Consider the following 12,888-nt stretch of genomic DNA (forward strand, 5'->3'; position numbering starts at 1 on the left):
TAGTTTTGTAGTGCATATTTGTGGAAGTTATAATTATTTGCCCGAAAAGACGTTATGGTAATCAATAATGAAAGATCTTTTATACGTAAAACTTTATCAATGTGTACACTTTGAATTGTTTCTATTGGGAATTCTACTTTTGTTCTTACCTGAGCTAAATCTGCTTAAGTGAGCATTTTAAAAGAAAATGTGGCTCGAGAGGTGTTGGATTCTTCCACTGATAACATAATTATTTCTTATAAGTTAAAGTAATCAATCATTAAAGATATCTCATAAAAGGTTTATATTCCCAGAAAATATTTTAAAACCAAATTAGATTAAAAACAAAATTTCTAACTTTTGTTTTTCTGAAATTTGTGAAATTTTGTGATACTTTTTAGATTGTGGTTTTATTTTATTTTGATAACATGTTGCCTCTTAATTGTCCATTTGGCAAGCATTCTAGGAAAGATTAATGTTCTAAAGTCAGAGGTGCAGTTCTAAAAAAGAATCTCATCGTAAGATTGGTAACCATTGAACCAGGCATCTCAAAAATCTAGCACAGTGTTCTAAGTCTGTTTACTATTGTGGGCTGCATATGCAGTTCTTTGTGTTTTGTGGGCAGCATCCATGCAATATATATACTACCAGTACATCTACCAAAAAAATAAGCTATAGTATTTATCTGACAGCAATGCGATCCACAATGATATAGTCCCTTTCATTTGAACACTGGCAAATGTCTACCAAGAGCATTTTAAATTGGCAAAATAAGTCAAAACATTAGCTTCCATGTGTGTGGTCGAGTACATGTCCCTTGACGCCTGCTCACAGACAGTTAGGGATGGGTGATCCTACCCACTAAGCCAGAGGGAACCCTACCTGTGAAGCTGCCCATGGAACAAATTGCCATCCCACACTAGCTCTCCCCCCCAGAAACAGGACTTGTAGGGCAGCCTCCTGCTCTGCCTATGAGCTCTGGATCTGGACATGGCCAGCAGGGAATAGACAGGCAGCCGTGATCTGCTGTAGGCAGCCCAGGGCGCGCTGCAGCCTGGAGCATTCTCTGCCCCCCCCAGAGGCACACGTATCTGTGACTTGTGGGTACATGGAGTCCTCAGGATAATAAGGGGGACAGTAACTCCATTTATGACCATGTAATTTGATGGGAATAGTGTCTCAGCCTGTCCATGAATGTAGACTCCTGATTGTTGGAAAACAGTGGCAATGTGAATTTTTCCAGTGCAGCCCACATTGGCATCCAAAATTAGCTTCTCTGGTTCACCAGGGCCTGCATGATAATGGAGTAGTACCCTTTGTGGTTTATGTACTCGTGATCCTTGAGGAGGACAAACTATGGGCATATAGTCCCATCAATGGCCCCGGTACAGTTTATAAACCCCATTCTCTCAAAACCAACATTTACTTCAGGGAATATTGTTTATGCTTACTATCTTTGGGTAAATCACATGTCTGATTGCCTCAGAAATCTTTGCAACCACGTTACCCCCAGTTGACTTTCCAACACCAAACTGGTTAGTAATGGACTTTTAGCAGTCCGAGGTAGTTAGCTTCCAGATGGTTATAGCAAATCACTTCTGGACTGACATGGCCATCCTCTTGCGTGTTTTGATGCTGGAGGCTCTAGGGCAAGCTGCTCGCAAAGCTCCAGAAGTGTAGCTTACTTCATGTGAAAGGTCTGGACCCTCTGCTGGTCATTCTGGGTCCATATGACGACGTGATCCCACCAGTCTGCTTGTGGCCTTGCTCCAGAAGCGCCAATCTACATAGGGGGGCATCACCAGCTATACCAAGAGTCATGAGCAGTATCAGGCAGTTCAAGTTTGCCATATCTGTATTGTTGTCATCCTTCTGCTTCATTAGGTGCATTTGGTGGGTCAAAAAATGCTGCTGAAATGTCCACCAGCACAAACAGAAGCTCTTGAAATGGTGGCTCCTCTACATTGTCGTCTCTTGTTGCTGGGAGCATGGAAACCAAGATGATGGCCCCGCAGCCTGCTGACATATGCTCCACAGCGTTCTGTGACGTCTGATGGACAGTCATATTTTTCCACACTGCACCCAAACAGAAGGCTAGAGCAGCCATGTTTTATGAGGACAGTAGGAAATCTTGGGATATAGTTGGTTGGACTCGGGTCTGTATACTCAGTAGGCACATTGAAATCCCAGTGTGGGGCCTGGGCTCAAAATTCTTAACCTAGCAGTGTCACCAGTCAGCATGGATGCTCAAGCCCTGGTCTCTCAAATCCAGAGTCTGCAGACTTCAATCCCATTAATCCTGGATTTATGTTGCAGTGTAGACATACCCTGAGGGTTAAAGCCAGTAGAGCCTACTGTTTGGAATACTTATGGCTCATAGTAGACAGGGCATACTACTGGACATTTAGAAGAGGCTAGTGTACTTCAGAACTCAGCATCCTGTAGTGATGATGTAGAGCATTAACAATGGGTGAGACCAAATCATACTGTAACCAAGACTTGATCTTGCCCATTATTGGTGCTCTACTTTACATCTACAAATACAGAGTTCCCAGTGTCTCTATGGAACAGAATTCCTCCATGCTAAACAATGTCTCTAGATGATGGAGCTGCATTAATTAACTTCAAAGTAAATTCTTTTCAAACCTTCCCTCTTGGAAGGATTCTGGCTGGAACATGAGTCTAGTGAGTATTGTTGCTTCCTTTTCCTAATTTTTCCCACTTTTTTTAAACAGGAAGAGTAAGGGGTAGGTATTATGTTAAAAATGTGGGATTGATTATGCTAGGGACATGTCAAGCCTCTGAATGTGAACAGTATATATTGTGTTTGTCAGGGGCTGAACAGTTGCATTCAGAACAAGTCAGTAATGCAATTAATATAACTGCTGCACTGTTCTCTCCAACTAACTTGCATCCTAAATATTACAGGATGGAAAGGAGAGCAAATGTTTGGGATACATATATGCAGCAATAGTAACATACCTGCACGTGCATAACTGTTGTAAACCTGATTTTTTTAAAGTATGAGTCATATATAAATCTATAAATAGTCTTTACAATTTTTTACTATATAATTTAAAGTCTTTGTCTTCTCTCAAATTCAGCAGCTCACTTAATCTACTCAATATAGCAATTTGTAGCCTTTGGCTAATGGTTTAATCTTTCCATTTTTTTTTTTTTTGCAATGTATTCATGTTGGCAATTATTTTATTTACTTATTTGTGAACTCTGCTTAATCTCATAAAAATACTCAAATATTTCAAAACTAAAATTCTTGAATCAGTAGGGATATCGTCTAGTATCATATGAATTCTACTTCATATTTCCTCCCCAAAAGAATATATTTTAGGACAATGCCATAGCATGTAAGTTTTCATTGTCCTAACCATAAATCAGTATTTTTATTTTTCTTTACAAATAAATCTGCACCTAATGGGGGGAGGGGGGGAAGAAGATTCAAATTCTTTTTTTTCCCTCCAAAATATATGTAGTACATCCTTTATAGTCAAGCTAGTTATGTGCCGTAAGAATGTAGAAATAAGGAAATGCCAATATGGATTTGTTTAGAGAAAGATTATATGAAATAAAGCCAACTGTTCCATCCTTTTTTATTCTTGTTACATTAAGCAATTAGTTGCTGTAACAACAAAAAAATCTTTCTTTTAACAGATATGCCAAAGAAACTTGAAGTAATTGTCTAGTTCACTTGAACAGAACCAGTTTTTGCACAAAAAGATTCTATTTTGGATAAGCTAGCTTTAAAAATGGAAATTATATATTTATCCAGTTGGGTAAATAAGGAAATTGTATTTGTTCATCAAATATTTAGGGACAAATGCTTGCTTTCCTCTCATGAGCTAGTGTAGAAAGCATCAACATTGACAATAATGGCTTTGGAAACCAATGATAAATACAAAAGTGAACTCAAATGATTTCAGTATGACATGGCTTCTACTATAAACCAAAGATCATTCTTTGTACATAATATTTTACTTTTTTTACTTGGTGTCCAGCCTTAAATGTTCCTTTGCTCAGTTTTATCTAGCTACATATTATTCCTTCTTACACAGTTCTTCCATTTCCCTTATATTGGTGCCCTTCCACTATGTAAAGATTTTAATCCTATTCCCCTCTAGTCTTTTAAAGCCAAGCTATATATAGTTTATTAGCCTTGCATGCCAAAAAAAATTAGAGATTGTATTAATTTACAGAGACTGGAATCTTCTATGTAAAATCTCCTTGGTTTTTCTGACCTCTTAAAGTTATAAATTATTTCTGATTGTGTGCGTTTTTCCACCAACTTTGCCTACACTGAGTATCCATTCCTTGCAAAATACTATATTGCAGTGGCAGGATAGTGGACTAGATAGTTGGTCAGTATTGTCCTCTCTAAACACATAACTTCACAGAAGGATATCAGGTTAAGTTCCAAATTTCTGTTGCCTCATGTTAAAGTTCTCATTTTGAAATGTGTGGTTATACCTATTGTATGCAATGTAGTTGTAGCTATGTCGGTCCAGGGTATTAGACAAGGTAGGTGAAGCAATATCTTTTAGCTGTGATGCTTAGAGTACCTTTCCCAGACCTGAAGAAGAGTGCTGTGTGGCTCGAAAGCTTGTTTCTCTCCAACAGAAGTCGATGCAATAAAAGATATTACCTCACTCACCTTGTCTCTTTGGTTATACCCATTTCAGTCCTCAACAAATCCTTAAACTGTTGTTAGGGCCTTGTAAGTAAAACTGGAGTCAGGCTTTCTTCTCCAAATAATACGAAATTTGTCGTTTTAATTTGAGGTCAAATTAATCCTTAAAGATTAAAAAACAGAGGACAAATAAAAAGAACCTCACATTTATAAGGCTTAATCATGATATTTAAAACAAGTCTCTTGAGGTTTTTTGGTGCCTGACTCAAAATTTTTGAACACTTGAGGCTGGTAATATCGCCCCTCTTAGCTCTCTTGCTTTGCCTTACGTTCTGTTGTGCACCTTCATAAGATGTGAGAGTCTGCCTCTGCCATGTTAGACTTCTATAGAAGAAAGCAACAATGCTCTGGTGGGAAAATGGCTGTTTGAGCACTGATTGCTTCTGCACCCCACATATGGTCAGAGCAGCACCATGTCAGAAAATGAAGGCAGAGGCGTGAAACAAAGAAATACAATTTTTAAATTCTACATGTCACTCTTCCCACCACCCTTCCTTTTTAAAAAAAAAAAAAAAAGGTGGTTGGGCAGGGTTGGGGGTGAGTTATTTCCAAATCCTAATTACCCTAATTATGTTTAAGAGCTACACATACCTGTTTAGAGAGAAGTACATGTTAAAACTCTTACTATATATTATTTTGTAGCAGTCACATGTATTCCCCCTTTTAAACAGCATATTTATGTATGATCACAATTATAATTTATCTTGGTTTATTATAAATATATATAAAAAAAGTATCATGGAGGAAAAACGTATAACTGGTAAGGCTGGAGTAATACACTATAAGAAGAATGCTTATGTTATGAAATGACTACATTGTAACAGTGTTTTTCTTTCTGTATTTTTTTTTTTTTTTTTTACCTTTTAGGACCGGAATAGGCCCTATGACACTTTTAACTTGCACTCTTTGGAAAATTCCTTAATGGATATGATAAGGACTGATCATGAGCCTCTGAAAGGTAAACACTACCCTCCCAGTGGCCCACCAATGAGTTTCGCTGATATTATGTGGAGGAATCATTTTACAGGTTAGGAATATTCATATGTCCATGCTTGCTTGGTGTTTAAACAAAAATCAGTTTTTCAATAATTGCTGTACGTTTTCTGCTATTAAACCAAGTGGTGAATATTTAAAGCTGCTGTTCGCCCATCTAAAAAGCATGACTCAATAATCTCAGATGACCAAGGCTAAATGTGTATAAATGTAGTATGCCCTGTGCGCAAGATATGAATTTCAAATATCATCTGACCTTTAATTTTATAGAGCCTTTTTCCTGTTTTCTGTCTTTAAAAATTGCCCAGTGAGGTTTTCAGCTTCAGCCTGCCATTTCAGAAAACAAGCAGTTAACAAGAATACAGTTCAATTTTTAATTGTCATTTTAAAAAAACTAATAGACTATTTTTACATGAATTGTTAAGGTAGAACATAGTGATCTAAAATATCCCCTTAATCATCATGGTTATTAAAAGAGAGTTTAAAGAATATCTTTTTTTATACATATATCTTGTGTGCTAGAATTAGAACCCAAATGGATGGATTGGAAGTAGTGTAACTTATTTGCTTGCTGGATGCTGGGAAATATTGGTAATTACTTCTGCTGTGGAAGCAGATCTGTCCTTTCAACTTCAGTGGTACAGACTAAATTACTTCTAGCACTCAGCTAATGCCGCACGAGTGAGTGTTCTGGGCAACTTTTTGTTTACTAATTCATGCTAATCAGTCTATAGATCCATCTATCTCTTTACAAATCTTTTCTGACCTGTTAAACCTGAGAATAGCTTGTTTCAAAGTTGCTAAGGTTTTTGCTTTGAGGATTGAAAATAGTAATGGTCTGTGCAGTGAATGAATACTGAGCTAATTGCAATTATCACTCAACGTTAGCTCCAACAATTGTAGAGATGTAGAACATGTAGAGATAAGGAAAGTATTGGGTAGTAACAACTGCCCAAGTCAAGATATTGTACTTGATGGAAAAGTAGTCTGATCCTATGTCATATCCTGATTGAGTATCATACACATGACAATTTGTATACCTGTCTGATGCAAGAATTGAATCTGCTGTGTATAAATCACACTGGCAATAAATATTTTTCCTTACGATACAACTTTCATTCCCCCCCCACCCCCACCCCCGAGTTCCCGAATTCTCATTACCCCTTTCAAAACTCAAAGTTCCATTCCTTCAGCTTTCTACCACTATACATACAGTCCTGCGACATAGCCATCATACTTTACAGCTTGTCAGCACCATCACTCTATTGTCTGGGTAGGTGAGAGACATAAAACTCCATCTCTTTATTGCTGAGGATAGTGCTTTCACAACAATGCCAGCCTGGAGATCATAATACTAGCTGTCAAACTTGGATCTCATACCTGATCACATAAATGTTACTGCAGTTGCTAGGATACTTTTGTACATACTTTAAGTAGCTCTTAAAGCAAGTGCTACATAGATAAAACTGTCTTTACCCTTTCTATAGCACAGTTAACATACCATAAATCTTTGGGACTAAATATATCTTCAAGTTGAGAAAATTTGTGAAATTAAATTTCCTTGTTAAACTTGTAAAAAATGGGACTGAAAAAATCAAGGAAGATGTAGTGGGAATTACATTGTCCTTCCAAAAATACTTTAAAAAAAAAAAAAAATTTGCTACTAGTACCATTTAGTCTATAATTCATTATGTATTTGTGTTAGGTCCTTTAAGAAAAAGTGATTAAAATATGAAAGCTACTTCAAGTAACACACAGACAACAGTATTCCAAAGAGAAATGGAAAATAGCATTGAATAATATAACTATAGCAATGGGAAAGATTAATCTTGGCAATAGTGAGGTGTGTATGTTTGTATTCTTCTACTGAGTTATAGAATATATTATGATAGGTAGTATGCCACAGCTGAACCCTTAAAAAAGGCTTCCACCATTTTCTGTGCACGGTGGCCTTTTCTTTTAGTACAGCAATGTAAGTGATGAAAATGAGATTCTTGGTTAATTTAGACACCTCATCTCCCTTTAATTAAATATTTTTCACATATTTAAAAGGATGTTTTTAATGTCTGCTGGGTAAATGAGCAATGCAGGAGATTGTCTTAGGTTAACAAACAAACAAAAATAATTACAATAAATATTTGAGGGCAGCAGGAACTAAGTTTTTCTACTGTTAATGATCTGAGATCCAGGTATCCATGGAGAGACTGGTTTCTAAGTAAAACAGATACAATATGCGTGAAAAGCTAATAAATACATTTTTATGTGGAATACAAAAGAAGTTTTAGAACAGGCAAACCTGAATCAGCGGTCATGGATAATGTTTTGTGTTCTCTGTGAAGTGTAGTTGCCAAGGCATCAACAACAATGGAACATGTTCTCCTAGCCAGTCAGAGCAGGTAGGTGGAGTTCTCACAGATGCTGGTATCCAGAACTCTCAAACTGCATATTGTCTTGATCCGGGGGGGATGACATGTAACCTTAGTCAAAGGGGTGCCAGGCAGATAGTTCTTCACAGTGTTTCCCCCTGCCCACAAACATCATCTGTTTTCCTAGGATTCAACTTCAGGCAGTTCTTCCTCCTCTGTAGATGCTAGAGTGAGTTCTATCTTGTTCAAAGAAGCTACTAGAATTCATTTAGTGGAGAGCAACACTCTCATAGTAAGTAACTGAAAGCTTCAGAGAGACTGGCAGAGTAGTTTACTACTACTCACAATAAATAGATATGTCTCATTTAGCTCACTAGGTAGAGCTACCAATCTAAAATCCAAGCATTGCCACTTTGTTTCAACTGAGATGGATTTCTCCCAGGTTAGGGTATATCTTTCATTTGAGAAGGTTACCTTTCTAGTTAATGAATTGCTCACCCTTAGTAAATTAAGCTAATTTGCCTAAATTACTCTTCCTAGGAAGCATTTACATATCAATTGGCTTTATTATTCATACTAATTTTAGTATTGTACAAGCTTTCAAATAGATGGGAGTGGTGAAAAGAAATTTTGGAAAAGAGGCAAGTATTGGCTCATTCTAGTAAAAAGTTTCGCTTGGCCTTCCAAACTATACAAATCTTGGAAGCTTCAGGCCTGTTGCTGAGCCAATATGACTATTTCAGAGAAAATGTCAGCCTACCACTGGGCAATGAAAATTTTTCTTTTCAGCAAATAATCAATCTTCCTTGAGATGGCCTGTCCATATTCACACTTATATGATACCTTATCCCCAGCATTGCAGAGCTTCAGAAATCTTCTGGGAAAGTGTTGTCTGCTGCGGGCACAGGAGCCTCATCATGTGACAATAGACGTTTGAAATAGAGGTCAGAAAAGAGAAATGTCCCCCCCACCCGCCCCCGACTGCTTTTGTTACTTCCGTTTCCAGCACCAGATGGGGGATGCAGGAATTTTCCCTCTATGCCTAAAATGTTTTTTGTTTGTTTTGATTTTACCCCCAAGGTGTGTGGGGAGGGAGATTCCAAGTTCTTTTGTGTGTATTTTCTTGTGCTATTCTATATCTAGGCCAAGATTTTCGAAAATAGGATCATAAAGTTAGGCCTGAGATCTTGGTCCTAGTTTTTGTTTTTGAACTAGGGTTCTGAAGTACAACCAGAAGATATAATCTATCTTAAGGATACAGATACAAAGGTCAGAATTAAGTGGTGTGGGATACATCCCTCCCTCCTTGGAAATACTTAAGCCCCTTTTGCTCTGCTTTTTGTTCTGTGTGGAGGAAATCCATTCCTTGGATCACGGCACTTGTAAGGCTTTCAATCACAGGCCTGTACTAAAAGGCGCCATGCCTTTCTTGGCCCTGACATATGATCAGCTGTTCATCCACTTTGTGCTGGGACACTTTGAGTCTGTCTCCTTTGTGCTTGGTGCCAACAAAGTTGGTGGAGGACAGGACAGGAAAAGTGGAAACGCGTATTCAGTGCAGGAGTTCTCAACACCAACCTGGAAAGAAGAAAAAACTTTGTGTCTAGAGACTATGTAGTTGAGTTACTTGACATGGCAGTGCTAATGCAGGGGACTCATTCAGCTTTCCCTGTTTTCCTGGTCACTAGGATTCCTGGTTCCTCTCCATTAATAGTCAATGTTGTCCTTTGCACTATCTCCAGAGCACAGAATGTTGCTTTGCGGTGTGCACTCTTCTGGGGGACGCTCAATATCCAGTTCTGATGAGGTTGGACTCCGACGGAGTCTCTGCTGAAACTTTGTTCTGTGAGTTGTCCTTGTCTGCCTGGTATGGGCTTGTAGGCTCTCAGGGACACCTCTTGGATCTGGAATGCTTCAATATCCTGGGCTCTTACTCTTTTGGGCTCTAAGGAGTTCTCTCAGCTTTTCCAGCCTCTTGGGGCACCTCATTTCAGGCCCCTTCCTTTGCCCTCCCTCTAGCCTAGTGGCTAGCTGGCCATACAGATAATTTTGCTTTGCTACCATCAGGGTCTGGGGATCCTAATTTTCTGCATCTGCCAAGTCAGTTAAGATGCCATTTTCCCAGTCACTTCCTGTGCCAGCTCAGCCAGTTTCTACATGTGTGGCCTTGTCCCCTCTTTTATCCAATGTTCCCAACCACCTGTCTTAGTCAGAGGAAAAAGGGGAAAGGACTTGGAACAACCTTTTAATGGAGAGCAAAAAGGGATTGCTTCAGTCTCAAAACTTCTAAGCAAAAAACGTGTGACAGATTGGTAATACTCTAATATCCTAAAAAAACATTGTGGCATTAAGATAAACTTTATTGAATTAGGATTAATACCTTTGGGAGTGCATTGCATTAAAATGTAATTGTGTATGTGCTGTTGTGGCACTGTGTGTATGTTCTTCAGTGTGGAGGAGTGATCCTCCATTACCAGCCTTTGAAGTCTCCCTGGGGAGATATGCATATACTAGTTCAAATTGGATTCTCCAGAGACTGAGGCAAAGAAAAGACTTTTTTGAATAAATAGCTTTAGTTTATACTGACTGAAGGCCTTCTTCCTGATCCAGCAAATGGACAGAATCCCTGGTCCACAGAGGGCCTCATTGCTTAGGGGAGGATTGAAAGGATTTGGCCTACTGAGGCCTCATAAGACACTGCGCTTGTTCTGAGCTGAAGCTCTGATGAACTTGTAACTACAAAGATGCCCTTGGGGTGGGGTATTAAAAGACTACACTTGCCTGAGCCCATGTGAGAGCTGGGAGGAATTCTACTAAACTTATTAGCATGCATGTAGATTTTTATTGTTTTTAATATGTTTTCTCTGTAATTCTTTTTACCTTAAGAGTAAAGTAGGTTGCTCAGAAACTGCGGTTTGGTACCTGATGTCTGTAGCAATTGGACTGTTATCTGTCTCTAAAGAGAAAGTAAGCAAGTGTCCTGGCAGTGCTAGAAAGGGCACAGTGAAGGCAAGGGAACTGTCCAACCTGGGAATACCCCAGTCTGATGGAAGACTCATGCCTCAGCTTGAGAGAGATGACAGCTGAGGAGCTGAAAGTCAAGAGTGGGTGCTCTTACTGAACCACTGAAGTGAGATGCAGTTGCAGTTGTTCTGAACTGTGACAATATGGTCATTGTTTTCTCTTTCACCATCTATTTAAGACTGTTTCAGGAGCTATTACAACATACAACGAAGGCACTGGAGTTGGAAAGTTAATTTGACCAGGAAAAGAAAAACTGGGAGTTTGACATCTGAAAATCCAAAAAGAAAAGGAAACTCTCTCCCTATTAATGATGAGTTACTGGACATGGCTAAGGTCAACTAGTTGATCACAGCCAGATCTAAAAGGACAGATGGCCTTTATCAGGTGCCAGAGTAGAGGGTACAGTATATCCTAACCTGCCTTTCTCCCAGCTCATTAATGGTGCCAGAGCCAATGAAAGAAGGAGAGGTTCCAGGACAAGTTTGGACCATCATATCAGACGAGGATGCCAAAAAATTGACTTTTGGATGAGGAAAGGCTACTTCTGGGGTACATTGGCTACTGAGATGTCCAAATTCTGTTGTGGGCAAGGTACCAATTTAATCTAATGAGCCACCTTCTTGAGGAGCAGATAAAGTAAAGGAGCTGGTGATTGAGGAGCATGTAGTGTCTATGCACATCCTAGAGGCAGTTGAAGTTGCTTCAGACTATTCATGGCATCAGCTATTTCTTTCAGAAGCTACTGTTGCCACTTTTTGAAATAGGCCTCTTATCTAAAGCTTAGGCTTATGTGAGACCTCCTGTTCAAGGGGGAAGAATCTTTTCAGCCTCAAAATGGGCAAGATGCTGGAGAAAATGGAAGTCATCTAGCTATGGAATTGGTCTTTTGGACTCCTCCAACAAGGTCTAAAAGAAAAGCCTCTACATCTGGCATCACCTCAAAAACATCAGATGAGGCAATAGTAAACATCTGTAATGAGGCAGCTGATGGCTCAGCCAAAGTAGTGTGCTGAATCTGCTATGATGTTGGTTTTTCCCCTGTTGTGCTCAGGAGAATGCAAGGTCATCAGCATGAGATTCCATGGCAATTCAGAGAGTTTGGAAGAGCAGGTCGCAGAAGCAGAATGTCTGGGCCCCAGGAAGAGTGTGGCATATGAAGGCAGTTGAATGGTATTGGGACCCCTAGGTGCTAGAGGCATACAGTCTTAGCAAATGAAGCGCCTACAGTGCACCAGTTGTACCCTAGCTATTGGGGACTACCAAAAGAAGGTTTGTTCTGCAGCACGTTAAAGACCTCACAAAAGATCTACAGTTAAAGATTTAATTACCATAGAGTGCTGGGTACTAGAGACAGTTGAACTTGGATATACAGTTTAGATCTTCTCTATGTTGCCTCTCATCCCTTTTTAGTGATCCTCCCCAGGCAAAACTGTTCAGAGCAAGGATAAGTACAGTTAAACATGTGGGCCTTGGAAGAAGTGCCTCAGCTATACAGAAGAAAAGGCTTCTGTTCACAAGAACTGGAAGGCATATTCCTCAGGTATGAATATGCAGAGACAAACACGCTAATCACGCATAGTTACCAAGATGGATTTTACTGTATGTGGAAACTTAGAAATAGTATGTACACTATTTTCTATTTCTGTACTTCCACTTAGTGAATTTTTGTAAGATAAATATTTGCTGAGCATATTCACATTTACCTATGTTAGTCTGTGATTGTTTAATTGAGGCTCTGACTACTAATACATCTGATATTCAGAGGCAAGATTAAAGTTTGCTAGGGAAAACATAACTGAATGTCCCGCCTTCCATCTAAATTTT

At 39.0% G+C, this 12,888-nt stretch overlaps 1 protein-coding gene across 3 annotated transcripts in view; it reads left to right on the top strand.

Annotated features, from left to right (window-relative positions):
- CPEB3 (cytoplasmic polyadenylation element binding protein 3) overlaps positions 1-12,888 on the top strand; it is a 166,498-nt gene that overhangs the window by 52,769 nt on the left and 100,841 nt on the right. For all 3 annotated transcript variants that reach the window (XM_067552878.1, XM_067552879.1, XM_067552881.1), the window contains exon 3: positions 5,549-5,708. In XM_067552878.1, coding sequence (XP_067408979.1) covers positions 5,549-5,708 — 160 coding nt within the window. The remainder of the gene's footprint in view (positions 1-5,548; positions 5,709-12,888) is intronic.

The sequence above is a fragment of the Emydura macquarii genome, unplaced genomic scaffold, assembly GCF_026122565.2.
Source record: "Emydura macquarii macquarii isolate MOO-44397 ecotype Brisbane River unplaced genomic scaffold, CSIRO-AGI_Emac_v2 contig_1390, whole genome shotgun sequence".
NCBI lineage: Eukaryota > Metazoa > Chordata > Testudines > Chelidae > Emydura > Emydura macquarii.